A 25,960-nucleotide genomic window follows, 5' to 3' on the forward strand; every position below is an offset into this window, starting at 1 on the left:
TTGAATGTTCAAATTAGAAGTTGGTCGAATCGTCCCTGGCGGCAATACATGCTTGAATTCGTCTCGTCGAGGCAAGGAGTGGTAGAGGTTCCTAATGTCATCCAGCGACATATTCTGCCAGGCATTCATCAGTTGTCGCTCCAGATTTGCGATATTTTGAGGTGCCTGAATCTGGCGGCCTACCTTGTCGCAGACATGCTCGATTGGTGAAACGCCTGGTGACCTTGCTGGCCAAGGAAGAGTATTAACCGCACAGGGACAGTCCAGAGATATGCGAGCGGTATGTGGCCTGGTATTATCTTGCTGGAAAACTGCCCCAGGATGACGTGCCATGAAGGGTAATGCAACCGACCGGCCGCAGGATGGTATAAACATATCGTTGAGCTGTTAAGGATGTACGGACGATGACTAAAGATGAGCTGCTGTCATAAGAAATAGCGACCCACACCATCACATCGGGGGTTATAGCTGTATGCCTTTGTAAAACAAAAGGTGATTGCGACCGCTGACCCCGTCCTCTCCAGACACAAACACAGTGATCTTCTGCTTCAAAATTGAAGCAAGATTCATCGTTGAACACCATACGATGCCAGTCTGATGGCAGCCATGATGATCGGCTGTGACACCATTCCAGACGACTCCGCAGATGTTGTGGGGTCAAGGGCAAACGTCTCAGAGGCCCCGTCTCAGAGACAAGCGCCGTAAGATGGTGGGACGGTACCACGGGAGTTATAGACATGGCTTTAGTGTGTGGAATAGTCGACAGTACGGTTGGGGCAGTTCGGGCCTGGCGAATAATCATCCCATCTTGCTTCGCATTTGTGATCCTTGGCCTTCCAGAGCCTTCATTTCGTGAGCAATTTCCTTGTAGCAACCATTGCTGCCAACATCTTTGCACAGCAGTGTCTGTACGCTGCAGGTGGCAGCCTATTGCCCGGTATGACCACCCAACTTCCCAACTTCACGCAACCCTACAATGCGACCATGTTTGAAGTCGTTTAGTTGTCTGTAAGGTCTTCGATATCGTCGTAATGGCATCTTTAGTTACTTCTTTACGGAATTACAATGACAGCAAAAAAAAAAAAAAAAAAAAAAAAAAAAAAAAAAAAAAAAAAAAAAAAAAAAAAAAAGATGAATTTTACGCCTCTGTTACTAGTTTTATACTTTGCGAATTACATTGCACACTAGAAATGCGCGCTATGATCGCAGTTTCTGTTCATTTGCCTTGAAACTTTGATCATTTACTTGTTCGATCAAGATGATTTTGCTTACCAAATTTCGTCACGATTGCAAAAGTCCTTCTTGGATCCTCGATTTTTTTGCAAAAGAGTGCATTTGACAAGTCCAACTGGAATTGGGATACGACACCTTTATGCTTTCCCTCACATGAAAGCGGTGCAATTTGATTTAAAATGTTTTCCACGAATTATTTCTTTCCATTTTCGGATAGTTCTAATATAGTCTGATGTCATCAATGTCCGTCTTCTTTTTATTTGCACATTCATTAACGTCTTTATAAATAGAAAATTTACTCCAGATCTAGATTACTTAGGGTAAAGTATTTGATTTTGTTTGTTTAAGAAGAGATGACTTCGTTGGCGATATTCCCCCAAAAAATAGCTCTCATTAACATTTCAGAGACAGGCAGGAAAAACAACTCTTTATATTTAGTCTATTAAATTGTTAACAACCGAATATGAGACTAACTATCAACATTCGATGATCTTTCCAATTGTACCTGTAGAACACTTTATGTCGCTTTTCCCTCTCTCTGAAATTCTGGAATTTTTATTGAATATTTATCATTAATATCATAAATTATTATTAAGTTTTAGAATAAGAAGTAAAACAAACGTGAATACAATCAATAAAACAAAATACTATCCTGACAATCAGTAAAAAAAAATGGTGATGTTATTACTAGCTAACATAAACATAAAGTACAAAAAGCACTAAAATAATTAGCAGAGATAAAATTAAATTTCAATGGAATTCAAAAAAAATTCTAAATATTCTTTGTTTTTTACAATTGTAAATAAAGCATATAAATTTTCAACTTTACTGTTATGAATCTTTAAAAGCACTGAATATTAAAAAGATTTCAAAAACAAATGATAAATTAATGACTACATTTACTTTCATGCAAGTTAAAAGCCCCATCCTTCCTTTATGTAAGGGACTTAAGATTGTCTAATAAATTTTAATTCAGTATTTCTTTGCTGTATTAAAGCTATTTACAGTATCTATTCAGCAAAACAAAATATTACACGAACAAGAATTGCAAAACTCATTTTCGCCTTCACATATTTGTATATATATATATATATATATATATATATTTGTATACTATATGTATAAAGGACCTGTGAGGTCAAGAATTTTGCGCATTGAGTTGCAAAATTTGAAATAACACTAAAAAGTAAATTCTTCAAGCTGTTGCCTATAAGCTAAAGTGATATTTCGGTTCCTTTGCAAAGTAGTATAACCACAAAGCAAAAATCCAATTGTAATTCAAAATGTAAAAACACAATATATATGAAACCTAAGAAAGAAAATTAGAAAAAGGCGAAAGCTTAACTTGATTCAAACTTAAAAGTTAATATGCATGTAGAACCATCTCAAGTTTAAACTATCTCAAAACATATTAGAAAAAATACTACAAAAATCTCATGTTAAAAAGCAATAACAAAGTAGCGATAAATGGAAAATTAGCCTAATTCGAATATCACCATAGACTTTTGAAGGGAAATGCATGGTGAGCTTCGAACTCTGCTAATTCCAAAACGCGTTTCGTCAAACAGGAAGTAAATTGAGACTGATTGGCAAAAATGTTTTATTTATTAAAAAGATCCAAATATTAATTGAAATCAAGTCTCAATTTTCCCGTTTCATTTCCCGACGCGACAGCTGTTAACAAGTACATAAACTTTATTCTACATGCATATTAACTTTTAAGTTTGAATCAAGTTAAGCTTTCACCTTTTTCTAATTTTCTTTCTTAGTATTTCATATACATAGTAGTAAATAGCACTCATGTATATATTTACGATGTTTCGACATAAAGCAGTGGTAAAACATTCTCCTAATAAATATTCAGATCTGAATGTTATAAGAACACTAACCATCGAAGATATTGGAAAATATAAACTATACATTTATAGGTGGATTTATCATATGCTAAGATATATACAGCCAGAAAATATGACTTCTTTATCAATATTTTCTCAGTTCCCAACTAAGAAGGATGTTTCCTATTCTCGGCATATATCAGAAGTTCTTAAGAGTTTGTGAGGATTTATCTATTTATTTTAACTAATATTTAATTTTAAGTGCTTTTCTGTCATTCTCTTTTCACCCTCACTTTTCATGCCAGAATGTAAATGAGATAGTCAGATTGAGAGAGAAAGAAGTGCTATTTAAGCGAAAGTTACGTAAGTTAATTTTACAGCATGTCTGCCTACTTGAAACCACGTTGTACCGTGAGTTATTAATGATTTAATTTTGTGGCATTGAGTGCTTCTAGCCATAATGCTTGTCTCGCCAGTTTTCTACAAACCAAAGCCTTTCCTGCGCACTACTTTATCCTTTATTAAATAAGGTTTTAGTTCGACATTACGTATTTAAGTTTAGCCAGAAGTGTTGGCTTGTGTAAACCCAAGCTGGGTCATTGTTACTTCAGGGGCGTAGTTAGAGGGAGACAAAAGGGGCCATCTGTTCCTGGGTGCAGTATCGGAGGGGCGCCAAACTGATGCTACGAAATTATAGAATTAAATGTTTTCCATTCTTGGCAAATAGGAGGGAGCGTGAAATTTTCAGTTTAACCGGGCGCTGAAAACCCTAGCTACGTCTCTGTGTTACTTGTTTGCGTTCAAATAAAAGGGTCTTATACACCCTCTAGAGTCATTAGGTTAATTGGAAGCAGAAAAGATGAAAAATAGCAAACGCCTTCGCCGGGAATCGAACCATGGACCTCTGGAATACCAGCCCAGCGTGCTACCGTTACACTACGAAAGACGCTAGGAAAGTGGGAGAAATACCTTATATACTCCCCTTTTTAAAGAGCGACTAGGGTTTTAGGGAGCCTAGTCGCCAAATCCTGGGTGCGCAGAATCATCATCCACAACCCTTTTAGTTCGGACGCCACTTGTAGAGTCATAAGTTTAATTGGAAGCAGGAAAGATGAAAAATAAGCAATCGCCTTCGCCGGGAATCGAATCGCGGACCTCTGGAATACCGGCCCAGCGTGCTACCGTTACACCACGAAGGCACCTAGGAAAGTGGGAGAAATACCTTATAACTCTTCTTCTGACATTTGTTTTTTTTCACAAGATTAGAAGATAATTCCTTAATAGTCTTTTTGAAGACTGTAGTTTATGCTTCCTAAGAATACAAGACTTTACAAATTCTTGCAAAAAAAGTTCTAATTCTACAGTTTTCTAGAAAAAAGAGGTAAAATGAAAACTTGATATCGATCAGAAGTCTTATTCATAATTCTAATTAAAAAGCGTGTCATAAAAATCGGTATATATCCATGATTTTGCAGTTCTCAGCAAAAGGGAAATATGAAATTTAGATACCTATTAGTAATTCTTCAGACCCTAACAAGCACCGTGTACATAGAATTGATATTTTACTGTTCTCATAAAAAGGATATAAAACTGGACTACTGGTGTATGTGCGAGCATACACCCTAGGGTTCCGCGAGTCAAAATAAAAATTTTAAAAGAAAATTATAAAACACTCACAGTAGTTCACTAGTGTTCATTAAGAAGAAGGGAGAAAATACCTTATATACTCCCCTTTTTAAAAGACGACTGCGGATTAGGGAATCCAGTTGCCAATCCGGGTGGTGACGAATTATTTATTGTCCACCAGCCTTTAGTTCGGGCGCTACTGTCATTACGTTTCTTTGAAGCAGACTACGTGTAAAATGTTCAATGCCCTCCCCGGGATTCGAACCCTGTCGAGTGTGCTTCCAGTGACATCACGAAGGCATGCGGGAAAAAGGGAGAACATACCTCATAACATAACCAAATTCTATTTGTAATGGCTTAGTTTACGGAATAGTTTCTCAAATACTGAATTATTGAAATTTTTGCCTTCAAAATGGGGTACCCCGTGTCCGCAGATATGTGAATTTCGTTTCTATCTTTTTTGAAGCTATGAATTGAAAGTGTCTTGAAGTTGGTGTTTATCCATTCTAGTTTTACGGAAGTTTAAAGATAAGATGAGGTGTTATAATGTAAGCAATCTAACGTAATTATATTAAAATGAGACAAAATAACGCTTAAACGTTATAGAAAGAACACATCTTTATTTTATGCCCTCTGTAAAAAATATTCATTAGGTTCTTCATCACGTCCATCCGACGCTCAGTATTAAAAAAATCCATAAATGTTTCTAAATTACCTATGTACTTATTAATTAGAAAAACAGATTAATTAAAATATTTACGCTCATAGCATAAATTATTTGTGCAGAAAATAGCTGAAAACTGTTCTGTTTTTAGCGAAACTCCAAATGTTGCATAAATCACAAATAAATTAACTGCTGCCAAATATCACTGCCTAAATTCTTTTATGTTACAAATTATGAAAACATAATATTTAATAATGTAACTGAATGTGAGAGCTATTCAAAACAAGTTACGTTTTAATGGCAGTTTCATCATTTATATATTTTTCAATGACGATAATATTATTCATTCATTACCCATATAACTGCGGTAAGGCAAAGCGTGGCATACATATATAAAGAACGAAACGGTAGTTAAAATTCAGAAACGATCAAATAAACAATTCAAAGAATCTAGAAAATTCATATCTAGAAAAGAATGAAAATGCGGGTCTAAAAAGGTATTTAAATCAACTGATCACGAAATAGAACGGAAGGAGAGTGCAAATCTAAGACATTTATTCAGCTGAATTAGTAGCTCGGCTCAAGAATTACAAATGTTGGCACTATAGATCTTTTGAACCAATATATACCAAATCCTTGTTATTTGTAACAGCATGACCCTAATCTAATTTTTGCCACAAAGAATACTTGGCTAGGGTTAGGAAGAAGTCAAAATTAAACGAAATCGAGTGCAATAAAGCATCGATGCTGCATTTTCAAATCAAAATATAAACAAATGAATATATCATGTATGATGTTGGGAGGCCCCAACTTGTCAGCAACAGTAGTAGTGACTGCTATGAACTGGAAATTACACAAACTCTTAAGAAGGGTTTAAATCCCTTTTTATTTCATTTTAGAAATCACAGTTGCGTTCACTCGACGCTCACAAACTACGCCGACCCGGCGGTTGAACAAAATAGACAAAAATGCAATTAAAAATAAATGACAGGATGAATAAATAACGAAGTCACTACCTACGAGGCTCTATAATCGTAACTAACTTTACCGCGTTCTAAGATACAGCTGAGATTCAGCAAACTTTCTGATTAAGAATTTGAAAGATTCAACGAACTGCCGAAATAGGCACACCGGCCGAAACGCGCGGTTCTTAAATTTCTACCTAGCAGCCTTGACGCTCGTGATTCAAGAAGCACACTTACAATCTCGTTTACCTTCTATTTAACTCAAATTACTTCTGCTAAAATTTGAATACTCTGCGCATTCTACTAATTTACATACTCTGGCATTGGCAATTCTAGGGGCTTGACAGGAAAGATAGCTTAAACTTAAAATAAATGTTAGTTAAAATAAATATAAACCCTACACATGAAACTTATGAAACTATGCGTACAGTTAGTAAATTGTAAAATATGAAAAATCATAGAAAGAAAAATATGTAGTTTCAGAAGTAATGCTACAATAATTTAAAAAAAAATCATTTAACTATTAGATTCGTAAAATTGAGATTAAAACTTGAATTTGTTTCTATGAAACGTTCAAAGCCGAATTATAAATTTAGAGGCATATTTTAGCATTTCAAGAAACACGTTGACCCAACTATCTATATTTAAAAATCCCGATGTTAAAATGATGTTTTATTATTATTCCAAGTTTTGTGATCTGAATCCTTTATTTATGAGATGTCTTATTATCACAGAATAAAATATATGAGTTTATTACACCAGTGCAAAACACACTAAAGCTATCTGCCAAAGAGCAGAGTTGCCTTCGTGGAGGACTTTCTAAATAAAATCAACTCTTATTCACATTACACATAGGGAAATCTACGAAAACGCTTATTCCCCCCAAACCGTTTATCATGATTTGAACCCAGATCATGCTGCCAAAATTCAATAATCTTTTTCACTTAGTCGCTTGAGAAGGGGAAAAATACAAAGAAAATAACTGTTTGTTTCAGGAAGATGGTTATTAAAATTAAAATTAATTATTAATTATTTAGAAGATGTTAGCGGAATCTTTGTTTGATTAGTTAAAAAGAGAAGGAAATATTCATATTTCAGGGAAGAAATAACAGGTACTTCATTTTGGTCCTAGATAGGTTTTTAAGGGTCATTTAATTGTTCAAATAATTTGTATAGTAATTAGATTTGCTGAAGCAGGAAACATGAAAAATGCGCAATTCCCCGCCGGGGTTCAAACTCTGGTCCTCCGGACCGCTAGCCAGACTATTTCCAATTATACTAAGATGAGACGCTAAAGGATGAGAGAAAATAACTTACAGGTTTTATTTGATATGCCCTTTAGATAATAAACTGCCAAAACTTCATGATTTCACATACAATTTTTAGAGCACTTCTGTGACAAGCGAAACCATTTACAGCACAGCGAATATTAGCAGTCTATAGCAAAGAACTCAATATTTTTTCTACAATACTCTTCGCAGTTTTATACAGAAAAATACATCATTTCTGGTAAATTAAAAAATTTCACGATTTCTATAAATTATACGTATTTCAGTATTTGAATGCAGATAACTGAAAATTCTGTGGAAACAAATGTGCAGAATAAGAATTCATAATTACAGTAAACTCTTAATATTACATGCAACTATTCAGAAACATTAAATCTTAATGGATTATTAAGTGTCATATTGTAATAAAGTTAGAGAAGATATATATATTTATTTATAAATACGAACATAATGCAATAAAAATTATCTATATATTTTCTCTTATTTATACATTGTTCGGAAATTTAATTTGCATCGTTTTACTTAATATTCAGAAAGTGAAAAGAAGTAAATAAATTACTTTAAAGGGTTATACAATAAATTTTATGAAGAAATACAAAAACGATAGAATGTAAATATATCGGCATAAATGAAGTAGTAAATAAATGGAGGCAATTAAATAAATTAGTCAAATACAACGGCAGAAAAGTTAAACAAAATTTATAATTTGGATATATGATAAATTTTATAAAACACACGTCTAAGAATAAATTAATGAAATACTAAGGATATTTCTTTCAATAAAATGAGTGTATATCGTTTGCAATAAAAAATACAAACATAAAAGTAAAATTGCTAAGAAGCAAAAGATTTTATCTAAAGTTTTTTCACATTTCTTTATAATTTTACCAGATTTTACCTGCAAACCATGCGTGAAAGATGCCAATGTTCCCTGCAGACACGTCTTCAAAAGATGAACAACGGAAAGCCTCTAAACGTACTAGCATATTTCACGATTGGATACAGGCAGTTACAAAAGTTTTCGCTTATGGCGCCATCTATGTTTAATCCACGAAAGTAGATTATTTAGCTTTAACACAAATTTTACTGTTACTTCACTTAAGATGTTATTATAATTTATTTATATTTAAATAGAATTTTTTTATATTTACAAGCTGAAATGGTGTAGGGACCTGCTTAAAGAAATAAAAAAAAAGTAAACAATTTGCTTACGCCTAAAGTATTGCTGTTTTGCATACGTCTCTTGTATGCAGTGAAACGTGTTTTACAGTTATTCTAATTTCGGAGGTCAATATTTAGTTTTCAGTTGTCAGCGAACGAAAAAAATGCGTGTACCTTCCTGTATTTAAAAAATGTATTATGAAAAAGCATTAAGAAAGTGGTATTTATAATTTTCCTAGCTGTGTTATAATATTCTATTTTATATGTATTTAAAGGTGGATTTTTAAATTCCACACGTTTTTAGTGAATGATAAAGATACGCATAAATTTCTAGATTAAAAAATAAATAAATAAATGACTTATGAAAATGCACTAAGGGATTATGAAAGGTATTTGCCCTTTTACTTAACTGTATTATTAAATTCTATTTGAAGTTAGTTTTTACATTCCACATATTTCGGTGAATAATAAAAATACGCCGAGATTTCTGGGTTTAAAAATATCCTCTGAAAGATTATAAATGGTATTTATGAATTTTCTGATTGTGTTATTAGATAGTAATTTAATATAATATTTACAGTTTTATCAAATGAGTATTATTAATTATCAAAAATTTAAAATTTTGCTATCGTTATTATACATTGCCATTCAAATGTTTCTGACCTTCAGCCTAAAGAGGTCACATGTTCAGTTTACAATTGACGTACAATTAATTTCTTTACCCCAGTCGGTTTATATGGGTTGGTTTTTAACCAGGCTCTGTATATTGTAAGATTCCCCACTGTGTAATTCTAAGTTGCTGTTGGAAGTGAAGAATCTTAAGAACTGATAAGCGAATAATCGCTTGAGTTTGAATGACAGGAAACAACAAGTTAGAAGGGTAAAATAACCCTTTATTATTCCAACTAAAGTTTAACAAAACTCCGTCTTGGATTTGTACAATAAAGCCGACACTTGGGCTTAAACTTAAGAAACTAAGAATTAAACTAAACTAATTTTAAGTAAAGAGATATAGACGAAGCTATCAAAATTCTAACAGAGTTAGCCCCTTAACGCTAATTGACTGCGAAGCTATCAAGGGCCTAAAGTACGGGCGAGAGTGATAATAGCTTACGAGAGTGTAGCCTAAAAAGGCGGACGCGTGCAGCCAGAATATCTGATATCTTTCTCTAAGATTGTAGAACTTCGTGGTTATATACCGCTCTTCCTCATTAGCATTCAGACATGCTTCTAAAACTACGTTCTGGCCGGAAGGGGTAAGTTGAAGTAAAAATCGATAGGAAAGGAAGTTTAACTCAAAATTTAACTGTTAGTAAAATTAGCATAATCCTTAGAATAGAAAAACATTAAGTGACGTAATAAAACAATTACTATCACAAACTAACATAAAAATAAATGCATAGACGTAAAAATAAATGCATAAATGCTTTCGTAAAAAAAAAAAAAAAAAAAAAAAATGTGATGCGCCCAGCACATGACATCACCCTATTTCCATGCTTTAAAGAATAACCAGCTTTAACTCTCGAAGTGTTACAGGTTTGGCTTTGAAATACCTCATAATGTCATGAATAAACTGTCCCGCTCATTCCTTCCCCATGAGAACCTGCTCATTCCCAATTCTAATGACGTCCTAATTCTAATGCTGCTATCCCATTTCTAAATCTGCTCAATCCGTCGCCATGAGACAATATGAATCTACGAACACCAACACCAATGATGAAAAAAAGCTAACTCAGCTTGGGAAGGGGACCACTCGAGCCTCTTCGCAAACCCAAACCCTTTAAGATCATAAACCTGTGTCAATGATAATTGAACTCAACCATTTTTTCAAGGGTATTCATAGCCTACTCAGTAACACAAACATTACGAAATTTATTTAAGTATGCAAGACATGTAGAGCGAAGATTTTTGGAACAGGTACTGGTATGGAAAGAATACTAGTCCTCTTCAGTATATCTGAGCAGCCTTTTAATCTAAATAGCTTAACTTGCTTTAGCCTGTTATATCAATATTAACTCCCCCTACCGACCTCACCCAAATTTTTCGGCTATTCCCTTCTAAAGTTCTGACACTGAATACTCCCTTATCCCCCTTATCAAAGTCCGTGTTTCTTACTTAATGCTCTGAAACCCTGCTCGCTGAATAAAGTGATTCGTTTCTTCTCTACCACACTTTTTCATTGACATGCACCAAAACTCTTCAAGGACTTTTGGAATTTTTTGGACTTGATCTTTGATTGCGAAATGTGTATAATGATATGTCATATATTTTGTTACTCAGGGCTTTGGTCCAAGAAACTGTTTTCCGTGACTAACGGCCACCTAAATGTAGTGGACGGCATTTAAAGTAAATCAACTCAAAATCGTGTTTCGAGACTAATCTCCCTTTTAGGTTAATTATTAGCTAGTATTAGCTCACTAAGTGGATATTAAAAAAGATGTAATATTTTGGTTTTGTAGGATGGCATCGAATTAAGAATATATGCAACATTATGTTGTGTTAATTGCTGCAAATCTGTTATGGCCTTCAAGAGAAGTACTACTTTCGGTATTTCTTTAGCCTTTTTAGCATGCCTTTGTGGCGTAGTGGTCAGCACGCTCGGCGCGTGTTTGAGAGGTCCGTGGTTCGACTCCTGGCAAGGGCATTGCTCATTTTTAACGACTTCTGCTTCAAAAAACCTAATGTCTCTACAGTGACGCCCAAACTAAAAAAGGGTGGTGGATGATGATTCTCCACCACCAGGATTTGGCGATTGGACCCCTTAACTCCAGTTACCCTTTAAAAAAACAGTATATAAGGCATTTTTCCAGCCTTCTTAGCATGCCTTCGTGGTGTAGTGGTAAGCACGCTTGGTGAGTATTCCAGAGGTCCGTGGTTCGAGTCCCGGCAAGGCAATTACTCATTTTTCATCTCTTCTGCTTCGAATTAACCCAATGTATCTACAGTATAACAAAAAATATCACGGACTTCAAATACCGCTTGCAGTTGTCCAATTTTATTCAAAATCTATGTAACCCTTTTCATGAATATTTTTAAAGTCTTAAATACGGGAAACAGAAATTTTTGGTGAGTTGTTTTGGACGAAAAATTGTCCCACACATACACACTGACAGACATCATTGTAAAAATAGTAAATATTTGTTGTGAGGACCCTAATTTGTGCTTATTCACTGAAAACTCACTATTGAAGTTTTGGATCGAAACATTATCACCCTTATTAGGTTGACTACGTGTGTAGGTAAAAAGAAAAATATGATATAACAAGCGATAGCAGATGGCAAGTTATTTAAAAAGTTATTTTTATCTTAAAAGTTATTTTTATCTACAACAGTATGTTATTTAATAATGCCCAGATTTTGAATTTCGATTTATTTTTTATTTATTTCAGATTTTTGTGAATGTAATGACAGATTGATTAGTAAGTTCGACGCTTTATAAACGATGTGTTACCACTTAGCAAAGATTTAACATATTTAAGTTTTAAATTTTATTCCTAATATTATTCTATTTCCCTTTTATTATCATTTAATATTCATTCTGATAATATTATATGTTTTGCATATGGTTAAATTATGGTTATCTTATCAGGACTTGTGTTCCTCTTTACTTGCCTTGGAAACATGAACTGTCCTGACTCGGAACAGGGAGCTTACTCAAGCTATGTTCAATAAATTGTGAAGTAGACAATACACACAGGAAGGGTATACGAAACCCTTTATTTTTCTATCTTTACAGAGATTTCCGGAACTTCGAAATACAGAGACCAACCACTTGTGGTCTGAACGTATGAATATAAAACTACGAACTAAAACTCTAACTAAAACTAACTTTGGATTAATATACAAATGCCTAATTTTAAGATTGGCCGTTATTTAACAAAATCCGTATGTAGTACAGAGAGCTGCTAAAACTACGATACGTTTGAATTTATCAAGAGGACTAAACCTCTGGCCTTGAAGGACACCAGCAACCGAGTAAAAACTACTATGGCAAGCGGCCTGCTTCTAATAACTCCTTCCTCTCTCTTGCTTGGCAAAAAGCCACAACTTAAGTACTTGGCGTTAGCAAGACAAATTTGCATAAATAAGTTAAAGCTTTTAATTCTGACCGGAAGTAGAAAATAAGAAGTGATAGTAAAGATTTAAAACAAAATAAACGTTAGTAAAACTTAGGATCCTTACAATCTATCTGATTATTTTGACTATAGTAAATTGTTAGCAGCTTCTGTTAACATTTTGTCATGAGTTATAAAGTTTCTTATTCTATCCTGGCAATTTCAGTTATTTTTGTGCAATGATTATTTCACATGATCAATGAAATAATCTTCCTGAAAAAGCAAATACTATACATTCTTTTTCTTTTGGATTCACAGCAAAAACCAGTACAAAAAGTGTACTGCTTCCAACCTGCTTGTATCAAACTACACTTACGAAAAAGAGTGTTATTGGAATGGACATAAACTGGCAGCTATTTCAAATGCAGCTTTGTGTAATATAATGCTACGTATTTAAATTGCAGGAAAATTAGTTTGTAATCCAATATTTAGACTTAAAACTACATTATATGTAATTTATTGAAACATTTGAAAACTTGTAAATCATTTGCGTTAGTTATAAAATCTTCCTTGCTAAATATAGTACAGATACTGAACTACTTGGCAACAACTGAAAATGACATAATTTTTCTACAGCCATATGGACGTATTCTCGTCTGACCTTCGGGATCTAAGTAATGGTGTGTGTGTGTGTGTGTGTGATTATGGCAAAGCCTCGAGGGCTATCTGCCTAAGGGAAGGGATGCCTTCGTGGAGGAATTTCTAAGAGGAACTGGCTCGTATACACGTTACACATGGGGAAAACCACGAAAACGCCCATGCAGCCAGCCCGTTCGCGGGATTCGAACCTTGGACCGAACTACCAGTATTCAGCGACTTTACCGCTCGGCCGCTGGTGGGCCCACTAAGTAATGAAAACGGTGACTAGCGCACTTGCAACTTAATATGAAAATATCGGTAAGGATGATTATCAATCTGTATAATAGCTTTATCGGTACTCTTCTGTTTTGAGGGCCGTAAAAAAATTGCAGCGAAAACGTATGCGCAAAAGTGCCAAATCTAGCAAACGCTTCCATTTAACAGCGCGCGTTGGTTTCAGATTGCCTAAGTTTATATAGCTCTATAATTCTTAAGACGCCATTGAAATGCTAGTTTAATTTTTAAATCCTTTTTTGATTTTAAGTCCTTTTCTGATTTTAAATCCTTTCTTTATATCCTATGGATTTAACAATTTGGGAATTGCCCATGACGGAAAGTGTGCAATAGAATTTTGGGTAAAGTGCAGAATCACTCACTGCTTGTCGCGTTTTTAAGAATTGCACATACTCGGTATCCATGTGCACATCGACCTATTTTCACTTTAAAAAAAAAAATCCCAGAATTGCACAAAAATGGCACTGCGCACCCCCTTAACTTTATCTATGTACACATCGACTTATTTTCATTTAAAAAGTAAAATAAAATTTACAAAAGTAGTCCAATTTTTTTTTTTACCCTTGTAAAAAGCGGTAAACAAATAAGTGAGCGATTCTGCCTTTCTGAATTCCGATTCTGAATATTTTCAAAGAAAAGGCATCATTCATTATAGAAAATTGCGTTTGAACGACCAACGAGATGAAATTATGCTTTAGCGATAAGTCGGTAGCGAAATAGCGATGCAGGCATCCATTCAGTTATGTTTAGCAATTTTTATATAAATTATAATAATGATCTGGAATAGTTATTTACTCTCATGCTTCCATTCAGTCATGTTTAGCCTTTTTCATATAAATTATAATAATAAGAAAAGTATTATATGAAATTAACTTTCATCTAAATTAAAACATCAATCTTAGATAGTTATTTACTATTATACTGCCTTTCTTGCCGCAATTATTAGGGTTGCCGCAATTATTTTGGGCAGCATTGGCATCAACAATAGTTTGGCGATCTTTTACGGCCCTCGAAACCGAATAGTACCGCTTTATCTTCAAGAGTCTTGATGATTATTAAAGACAAATACCGAAATAAAAGAAGAGTATTATAAATTATTTATAAGATTAACAATTAACTGCTAAGATAAACAATGCAACAACAAAATAAAGAAACGTTTATCTTATAGTTAGTTTTCTGAAATACTGGAGTGGCTGTGCGTTTTGAAAGCTTAAATGATCATGTAGTTTTCTTAATCACTTCTTGTTTTAAAACAGTCTTCTTAAGGAGCATACACTAGTTCCAGAACCCTAAAAGAGCAGTGGCGAAGTACCACTATGCCTTGTAAGTACCATAGAGGTAGAGAATGTGTGTAAAGGTCCCTTTAATTAAATAAAGTTTAACGGTTGCTACCAACTCGTGCTTACAGAAGCTAACTACACTCAAGAGCCAAAACATTATGACCAGCCCTACATTTTGCGATGAACGCGCCTGGATGACGTGGAAGGCACGTGATCAGGTGGAAGTGGTATTTAACTGCTGCTGGAGAGTCTGAAGAATCATTCTTTCACTTACTTCTGTGTGTGATGGGAAAGGCTGCGGATCTAAGCGACTTTGATAGAGAGCAGATTGTAATGGCTCGAAGGCTCGGAACAAGTATTTCCGAAACTGCACGACTCGTGGGTTGTTCGCGATCTATAGTTGTTAGTACGTATGAAAAGTGGATGAATGACGGTGAAACCAGCAGTAGACGACATGCTGTTGGACGTCCACACGCTATCAAAGAAAAAGGTCGTCGGAGAATGACTCGCATGCTGAAGCAAAACCGGAACCAGACAGTGGTTCGGCTGACAGCCGAATACAATGCAGGGCCAAGTAGAAAGGTATTGGAGCACACTGTTCAGCGGACACTGTTGAATATGGGGCTACGCAGCAAACGTCCCACTCGTGTGCCTTTGCTGACCAAGCGTCATCGCCAACTGTGCCTGCGTTGGGCCCGGGAACATCGCGACTGGTCCATGGATCAGTGGGAGAGAGTTGCCTGGTTAGATGAATCACGGTTTGTCATTCATCACGGCGATTGCCGTGTCAGGATACGCCTTCTTCCAGGCGAACAGTTGCTCCCTCAATGCATAGTAGGTCATGCACAGGGGGGTGGCGGTATTATGCTCTGGGGGACGTTCTCTTGGGCGTCTCTGGGACCCGTGGTTGTGGTAGAGCAGACTATGAATGCTACAGGGTATCTGAACATCATTGCGGACCAGTTGCACCCTTACATGGCCTCTGTTTTTCCAGCTGGAAATGGAATGTTCCAACAGGACAACGCCCCGTGTCACAAGGCTACAACTTTGTTGGAGTGGTTCCATGAACATGATGCTGATTTCCAGTTAATGTCCTGGCCGCCTAACTCACCAGATTTCAATCCGATAGAACACATTTGTGATGTCATGGGACGGCAGCTCAGAGGTCAAAGACCACCAATTCGCAATATCTCAGATTTGCGTGACCGTTGCTACAACATCTGGTACAATCTGTCTCCGGCGATCTATCAAGGACTTGTGGCATCCATGCCAAGGCGAGTTGAAACTGTGTTGCGCGTCAAAGGTGGCCCAACTCGTTATTGAGAGGTGGTCATAATGTTTTGGCTCTTGAGTGTAGCTTTAAGTAGATTACATGCTTCCGCCTTGCAAGGTGCCGGTACTGCGGGGCCAATCCACTCTCAGAATAGGTCCAAGGGTTCAATCCCTTTCCCCGCACCTTGGCGAGGATTGACTCAAGCCACCATACGGCAACGCTGGTCGTCTATTTGGTACCTACTTGGGCTGCCCGTTGCAGAGGGACATTACCCAGCAAACCCGAGGCACCCCTTCCGGGCTGCTAGAGCCATCTGCTCTAGAACGCGCCAGATCCACGGGCCTCCTAACAAGTGACCTTTTCCGGGCCTTCAGTACCACTGAGTTCGCAATTTGTATACTCCCGTGGGCGAGAATGCCTGGGTACAGATCCTAGCCAGTAGCTTCGCAGAGTCCGCTACGTCGACCCTCGAGGGGGGTCACAGAAGCTAAGAATTATGTCTTAAATTAAAGATAATTGATGATCTAACTAAAGCTAATAAAAGTAAGTGAGCCTAACGGCTTCACAATTGGAATAACGCGCAAGCTGTCTTTGACCTACGGTCGGCGTAACAAGCCTAATGTTGAGAATACTAATCGTGAGAGAATCATAATTAACAACGTGGCCTTTAAGCAGGCAGAACGCGCTTTGATTCTATCCTCTGAAACCTTCCTATAAATATCCTCTTCTTTCTATCTCGTTGGAATATCTCGCGAGCTACAATTTTACCTTCTGGCAGGAAAATGGAAATGAAATCGATAGGAATGAATATTAACTCTTCGAAATTCCAGGCCCTTCGCTAAGCTGTATCCTCAAAATACCCGAACCGCCCGAAATACTTTTCCAATTTCACAGCAATTTCCTCCCCTCCCCGTCCATTAACGCAGAAAATAGGTGTGAAGATTTCCAATGACATCCTTTGTACTTTCTAACAAAGATTCCATTAGCCTTTGACTCCGTTCTTTATAAAACTATTCTGAAATTCAGATCAACAAGCCTTTCCGGCTTTGTTATGATCACGACTGAGATTTTGTTTATTTCCGTTACTTTTATAGGAAGGAATAAATTGTTTAAACATAAATATAATCCGTAAATTTTTAAACTGCTCTTTTATTGCTGTTTAAACCTTAAAAGCATACTGTACCACAAAAGAATCAACAACGAAATGTCACGATCAGCCAAAAGATAATAAAACCTCTTAGGACAAGCTGTCTGCAGTAAACTGATACAATGCGTTTGGGGAAAGTGCACATGCAACTGCTTACCTTAGGGGGAGGGAAGAAAAGAAGATTACAATCTCGGCCGTTTTCGGGCGGTTCTGGTTGTTTCAATGTAGGGCCGCGTCGGGCGGTTTGGATGTGAAGGAGTTAATATAAAATATCTGGTTAAAGTACTTAAATGATAGCTTATACAGTTTAAAAGCCGTAAGATAAATATATCCTTTAATTATTTCCCAGATGACGACTTAATTTTTTTCATTTGTAGCAAAATATATATCTTCGATTAAAGGAGCAACGATTCTACGATTGCTAAGCTGTCTTCTTCCAGCATGATTTCTTGTGCTTCTTAAAAATAATGACGTTGATAAATATATGAAGAATGTATGTTTGCCTATTACGTGTGAGGTAGCTAAAAGAGTCAGTTTCATCAGACACATATTTTATTTCTCAAATAAATGTCTACTGTTTTTAATCTTGCATAAATTATGCAGTCTTACACAGATGAACAATCTCATACAAGCACTGTATCTTATATTAAATCTAATCTTACGTAATATTCTTACATGATATTATATGCTCTTATCTTTTGCAAATAAATATCTTTATTTCTTGAGCTAAATAGCTTAGTTTACATTAAGCTCTTCTCCTTATGCAAGATTTCCAATCGGTTTTTAAGTGCAAAAAATTTTGAAAGAAACACGATTGTCTGAAATAACGGCAGAAAATGAAAAGTATTGTTTCGGCACCACTTTGAATGTGATTGTGATACATTATCAACTGAGTATATAAGGTATTTCTCTCACTTCCCTAGCGTGCCTTCGTGGTGTAACGGTAGCACGCTGGGCAGGTATTTCAGAGGTCCGTGGTTCGATTCCCGGCGAAGGCGGTTGCTAATTTTTCATCTCGCTGGCTCCAAAAAAATACCTAATGTCTCTACAGGTAGACAGAAAATGTAAAAGTTAACATGAACATTTTAACATTTCAATGAAGCATTTTAAAGAATGCTATGTTATAGCACCGAATCGAGTCTATATGATAAACTGCAGTACTTATTTTAAAGAGTGCTGTATCATAACGCCAAATCGAGTCCATGTGATAAATTCCAATACTCTAATAAAATGCTACGTAAATCGATGATTTTGAAATAGTTAACTGCTGTTTTCCGTAACAGAGTTTTTTACTTCCTTGTACGAAGTAAAAAGGAAGTATTGTAATCGCGAAAAGTCTCAGACAGCATATTTCAACGAAAATATCCATTTTGACCGCTATCGAATGCAACTGAACGATGTTTTTGCGTGATATCTGTACGTAAGGGCAGAATAAAACACTCGTTTCCTTCAAAAAAATTATAAAACTGCTTTAAAATGACTTCTGAAGAGAATTTTTCGTGTCGTCTGTACGAACATATGTACGTACGTATCTCGCATAACTCAAAAACGAGTAGCCTCAGAACGTTGAAAGTTTGTATATAGGACTACTATAACATGTAGATGTGCACCTCGTATTTTGGTTGCAATCGGCCGTGCCAAACGTATATATTATATATATATATCCACTTTGTTACCCGGCTCAGTAATCTCCGTTTCTTTACTCTTATATGTTTGTAAATTGTACATTTTTTGCTTTAAAAATGATTGAATTATGTTGTTTTTATCTTCTGGGTAAGGATTTTATGCCTTTAGTAAATCTGTGTGCAATATTTTTAGAATTATCAGCAATTTTAAAGTTGTTTAATTGCCGCTAAGCCTGTTTTTAATGGCGGCCATTCATGTTTACATTTGAAACAGGAGACTAGTGGATTTGTTGCCAATCTAGAGAAACTTAGCTTCGCAACAACAAAGATAACGCATTCATTTATTATTGCCAATTAAATCATGCTTAATTCTTTCTGGAATTTTTTCGAGGAAATAAGCGTTTGAGATTTAACTTCGTAATTTTTAATATAGATATTTTGAGTTTTTATGTATTTTTGCCTTCTCGCGAAGTGAGAACTGAATTAATTAAATGAGAAATACTCAATCGTCTGTGAAAAACTGTTTCTTTTTTGTTTTGTTTTCTTAATTTCTTTTATACATAATTCTAGCTTTATTATAGTATTTGAATAGAACATGTGGCAACGATTAGATAATTCTATTCTTTAAATGATATAAATTTCGTGCATTATGAGTTATAATATGAGCGAAATATATACGTTAAACTGTTATATAATTATTGGATTATATAACAGTTAACTTAGTTTCCGTTATATAATTATTATATAAGTTAACTGTTATATAATTATTAATGCTGTTAAGTGAATCTAGCGCCAGAGTGTCGCTATGGTAAATAAATACTAGAGTGAATTTTAAAGAATGCATTTATTCTATTGTGGTTTATGCGCTGTCGGCGAAGTAGATTTAATTCAATCCAATAAGTTTAAATGAAATGCAAGAAAAAATGCGTATAATTTAATATTCGAATAAAAGGAAGTCATGTGGTGTATACATCAGATTTTTTGTTAAAGTAAGAATTGAAAACGTAATTAATTTTATAAGGTAATTTCTTCCTCTTTCCAGCATGCCTTTATGGTGTAACGGTAACACACTCTGCGTATTCGAGAGGTCCAGGTTCGAGTCCCAGCAAGAGCATTGCACATTTTCCCCGTTCCTGACATCAAAAAATTCTAATGACACTACGGTGGCCACCCGAACTAAAAATCCCCAATCGCCCTTTAAATGGGTTCTCTCTCCATCCTTCCAGCATGCCTTGGTGGTGTAGGGGTAGCGTACTGCGCGCGCATTCGAGAGGTCCAGGTTCAAGTCTCAGCGAGGGCATTGCTCATTTTTCAGGTCTCTCGCGTAAAAAGAAACCGTAATGACTGTACAATTTATTCAATTAATACGCAAAGTATTTTTGTTGAGTAGCGAAATTAGACCCATAGACTCTATCCTTAAGACTTATTTGATGGTCTTAGTCGGTTTATGGAGTATTTACAGAATAATATTATAATAATCAATACTTTTTTTTTTTTTTTTTTTTTAAATTTTTAGACATATTGGTCACTTTCAGAGATGGTTCTTTACAAGAGGTGGTGCCCATAATAGAATTCAGATTACTCTATGTGTATTGTTAATGAAAATATGTTTAACTAAAATTTATTGGAAGGAATATTATTTAATTCTAGAATTCAATCAAAAACTTCAATATATTTTCGGACTACTTATTATTCAAACTGAAAAGCATAAATGAATAAGATTTTAAATGGAAAATTAAGAATCAGAAACATAAATTTGGTCTTAAACTTCTCAGCTGCAAACAAATTTTGAATTTTGGTATTTACACAAAACATAACAATATATTATGAAGTGGTTCACGCTATTTTAATCATCTTGGTTACTTTGTTATGGATATCGCTTGAAAATTATCACAATTTATGAAATGGTTAGTCATTAACTTAATCAAATTTCAACACATTTTTAACGAAATCTTTTTTAACCTATTCGAATTTCTGAATTTATCAAGATAGTTACAGGAGAGGAGAAGTATTTATGTCAAAGCTGTTTATTATGCAGGTGCACATATGTTTACAAAAATCAAAATGTTCTTTAGAACAACTCTATTGCACCGTTTTGATTCGATATATAAGGATTCGGATATATATCGAACATGATCATATCTTCCGATGATTTTAGGACATTATTTAATTGTAAAGACTTCGTAACAGGACAGAAACGAAGTTGGGCTCTAATTTTTTCTTAAGCTAATTAACACAGTTACAATAACCTTTATTGCGTTATCTCTAGTTTCTATTTAGCAAGGAAAAATTAAAAAATCTTTGCAGCATTGAAGAAATCATTGTAGCAGTTCCGACAAATCAAACTCAGCAATGTATAAAATGTGAATAAATTCTATTTAAATGGCATGCTGCGTGCGTTGCCTCAGAACAGCTTAGTAAAAGTGAATTTAGGTAACTAGTTAAATACCGTATACATTAGTGGGCATAATAGAAGTTAAAATATTTGATCGTGCATACAAGCTTATGTATACTTTACTGTACTGTTTTCTGGACTAATTCATTATGATGCTATTAAATTATAATGTGGGTGTTAATGTCCCCTGACGCCTGTAGTATATTACACATGTATATATAAAAATATAATAATCTGAATCATCAGATGCGTCTCATCGGTAGAAATTATTCCCTTCAATGCTGAAACGATGCATATACGATGGAAATGAGCCATGGTCTGTGAAGAATGAGCTGATTATGGTACCTATGTTCTTGTCACCAATGATGGTTTTGGAAATGAGCATACATACTTGTTTGTAAAAATTGCAGCATCACAAAGTAATCATTCGAATAAACTAGAAAAAAATTTAAAGATGAGTAGCTCCGTCTGAATTGTCGTAGTAGCCGTATAAACATACGGCTGTAGCGGAACGTTATAAATGGTGTTTCATCATTTACCAATTTGTTTATGAGAAGTCGTTACACCTCATCGACGACAAAGGCTTCAATGTAAACAAATTATACTGATTGAAAATAGGTGAATGATCAGCTTGCGATTAAAGGTATTTTTATATCGTAAGAGAGGCTTTAGCACCGTGTTCTGGAGTGTTGTCGAGAATTAGAAGAATTTTAATGCTCAGATTTTGCTGTTCTAAGTAATGTTTGACTTTTTTAATCAATGAATTTTCAAAACCACTCATTAAAGAGAGCTATAAAACACGGCCGAGTCTGAAGCGTACCGCGTGTAACTGAAATTCTCGCATTGGACAAATTAAATGAAAACAATATAACGCGTAGACGTAAAATCGCGTTCCCCAACTCCGCGTTCGGCAAGGATTTACTGTTTAAGACAAATTTAAGCTGAGTGTCGTGGCTAATAATAATTACAAACAATACTTTAATTAGAAGATATTTAGTATTAAAGTACTTTATGCATCATCAAAGCAATGATAAAAGAGCCGTGTAATCAAAATTTTAATTTAGGATGAAATATAATGCATTTTAGTGAGAGATGTTAAGTCTAGTACTGTGCTATTGCTATTGAATAAATTTAGTTATATCATTCTACTTTTCATTAAACGAAAAAAATGACGCACGTATTGGAAAAGGTTAAAATATTTAATTTGTAAAATCGGCTGCATTGAATGAAAATGTAAAATTAACAAAACTGAGCAGTATTTTTTATCACTTGGACGATTTTCTTGGGGCATTCTGTAAAATATCTGAGACCATCAGATCACGTTTTATTCGTTTCTCTCCGTCATTACGATTTTAACATTTTAACACTTTTGAAACATGTTTCTTTTGTGTGTGTGCGTGTGTATGTGACTTTTCTTAGGATTGTTTCAAAAGAATAAATTGAATTTAAATACAAATTTAATTATTATTTAAGTATTTTAATTTATTATTTAAGTATTTAAGTATTTTCTAGATATGCAATTATATTTTTAAGTATATATTTGTTTTTTTATAAATTACGAATTAATTATTGGTTTATATAAATTATGTCTAGTTCCTTTTCAGTTTCTTTTTGATTGATATGCATATTCGTGTCGGGGAGGTTTCTGTAGACAAGGGTTTCTAAAATGCATTGGTTTCTAAATTAATTTTTCTGGAAAATTTAATTTTTTTTTAAATTTAATTTAATACTACACTTTACATTGCTTATTTCTCAAAATACTTCATTATTGGTATTTTCCTTTTAGACCTTTAATTTTTAACTGCTAATTTCTCAAGGTAAAACTTTATTGGTATTTCTTTTTGGACATTCTTCACTATGTATTTACTGTTGGTTTTGACTTTTACCCTTGCCTGCACGAATGACGAAACAAGAATTGAATGATTGACGAGTTAGGTTCGGAGGCAACTTCCCCTTGATAAGTCCTGCCTGCTCAACGGTCATTCACTTATGCAATTTTTTTTTAAATTTTTTAGATTAATTTTAATTTGATAAATTGGTGAATTTATTTTCATGGTTTGGTTTTACACTTGATTTACTTATGCTATCTGAATTTAAATGATATTGTAAATTAATTCGAAAATAAATCTTTGGTACTTTTCCGTTTCGCCGGCGCAAATCTCGCCAAGCAGACATTACTGGCGACAACATACATTATACACACAAAAAATATTAAAAAAATGTTAGTCCTAAGAATTCTTTTTTGAAGGCATAAACATTTTATTATCGCTTAAAATTTTATAAAAAGCCAATAAATAAAGACAATAAATTTATATAAAGACATTAATTTAAGAATTTACTATGCTTTCATGGTTCAACATCCTGTTTCGCCGGTTCATATCACGTGACCCCAAGCGATCTCATCTCACGTATACTACTCTACAAAAATATAATGCTCTCAGTAATTATCTACATTAATTTCAAGTTAAATCTTAAGTTGGAACACAAGTTTAAATGTAAGAAATACTTCAATTCGTACGAATAGCTTACTCAGAAATTATGTAAAACTGCAGTGCTTTACTTCGCTAATGCATTCTCATTAGAATGGATGAATTTAATCCTTGACTTTACCTTTTCTATATTTTCGGCTTCAGGTGAGCGGTGTGATTGCATCCTAATTGATTTAATTGCCGAAAATGGCCTTAGACATAAAACTGAACTATCTGAATGAAGCGTAAAAGGTTACCAGCGAGAATATTCCGTTTGGCATCGGTTGTACCATTATTGGCGACTTTTTCGCTTGTGCCGGCAAAACGGAAAAGTACCAAATCTTTCATATGTTTGCACATTTTTTTAATTATTTTAACTTTAAATTTGCTTTTTTTTACGTATATACATGTTTGTTAAAATTTTCTTAGGATTGTTATACAATTCTTTTCGTTTGCATTTCTACCGAGTAAAATAGTGAAGTAACTGTTAATTTTCTTGATTAATTAATAATTTTCAATGATACCGAACGCCTTTTAAAGCTAAACGTTTTGCAGGCGTGGGCTCAAAGGAAAGAGCGATTTTCTTCGGGGTTAAAAGCATTGCGGGTGAAATGATCGACATCAAATCCCCCCCCTTTTTTTATAAAGAAAGATATTTAATATTTGCGTAATATTTATTCTCATCGGCGGAAGCGAAAAAAAAAGGACACAAATCGTTTTACTCGCGATGCTAGTGCCATCTATCGATAATCAAACCAATTTCCTTAAATGTCTATCATTTCAATTAAATATTCAGAACGTCTTCGGTTGAAACTGATTTTCTGAAGTAGTTTTTAACAGATTCAGTTGAAAGAAACACTTTGAAATTTTCCATTTATGACATAACATGAAATTCTGTACCACGATTTAAATTTTTGCATCGTACTGTTGAAAAACAAACGTCCTTCAAATTTATATTCGCAGTGGTATTTCTTTTTCATTGACGTAGACTCATTCAGGATATTTGAAGCATCGCACTAAATTTTAGCAAAATATGCACTGAACTTAAGAAAATTTTCCTTTCTAATAAATAACTTAAGAAATCCCCCCCCCCCCAGTATGATGTTATTCTCCTTTTATTTATTTATTTTTTTTTTTTTTTTCCGTATAAACATTAGTTATCAGGTTTGGCACAAGAATACTCAGTTTTTGTTTGTTCCTTTCCCCAACAATACAGTTTCTGTCGGATTTCAGTTTTGTATTTTAATGAAAATATGTTTTTTATACACATTTTAAAAGCAAGTAAATCTCTGCTCTTTATGCCATATGGATTTATGCCAATACTAAATGGATTTCACAGATGCCGATATATTTCATTTTTGCATGGATTCGTCCTGTCGCTGATCCAGATGCTGCCGCAAGCAAGGAAAGCCATTTGGAGAAGATATAGGCTGTGAAAAGAAACGTTGATGAATTAGTTGAGGGAGAAACGAAGTATAACAGAAAATAAGATCTGTCATGAAAATTAAATGCTTTACTATTGATACGAACGGGAATGAGTCGGGACGTATACGTGTAAAAAGACGTATAAATATAAAAGATATATATAAATAAGTAAAAATATATAAATTTCACTCCTTGATGTTTTACTATATTTTTAATACAGGCTAAAAAATTTACACGTTTCTGTGAAAAACTTGTAATTTAAAAGCGTATAAACCACGTTTTATTGTATTTTCAGGTTAATTAAGTTAATTAATAAAATGATAATTTAGAGTATTCATTAATATAATATTAATTTAATTTATAGGCTATTTACAACATCTATATTACAGAAGTATTTCTATTTAAATTTGGTAACGACGGAAAAAGCAAGGTTCTTTAATATATTTAGAAAGCATTGAAGAAAGCTTCTTTTTTCTACCTAGAGATGGCAGCACAAGTCAGATTAAACGTAGAACATGTTAAAATAGATAATAGTCCAAAAATCATCAGGATGTAATTTGCTAAAGGTGAATATAAGTTTTCACATT

The 25,960-nt window shown here is 34.4% G+C and overlaps 2 protein-coding genes across 2 annotated transcripts in view; one reads left to right on the forward strand and one right to left on the reverse strand.

Annotated features, from left to right (window-relative positions):
• Positions 1 to 739, reverse strand: part of LOC118189138 (uncharacterized) — a 154,053-nt gene extending 153,314 nt beyond the window's left edge. Inside the window, exon 1 of the mRNA XM_085825093.1 lies at positions 400 to 739. Within this exon, the coding sequence (XP_085681219.1) occupies positions 400 to 739 (340 nt within the window). The remainder of the gene's footprint in view (positions 1 to 399) is intronic.
• A 25,082-nt stretch (positions 740 to 25,821) lies between these two features.
• The window catches only part of LOC118204797 (apoptosis regulator BAX-like), a 59,456-nt gene continuing 59,317 nt past the window's right edge, over positions 25,822 to 25,960 (forward strand). Inside the window, exon 1 of the mRNA XM_085824718.1 lies at positions 25,822 to 25,939. The gene's annotated coding sequence lies outside the window, so the exon portion shown is untranslated. The remainder of the gene's footprint in view (positions 25,940 to 25,960) is intronic.

This window comes from Stegodyphus dumicola, chromosome 10 (genome assembly GCF_044657685.1).
Source record: "Stegodyphus dumicola isolate Sdum_Otavi_A_Nest chromosome 10, ASM4465768v1".
NCBI classification, from domain to species: Eukaryota; Metazoa; Arthropoda; class Arachnida; order Araneae; family Eresidae; genus Stegodyphus; species Stegodyphus dumicola.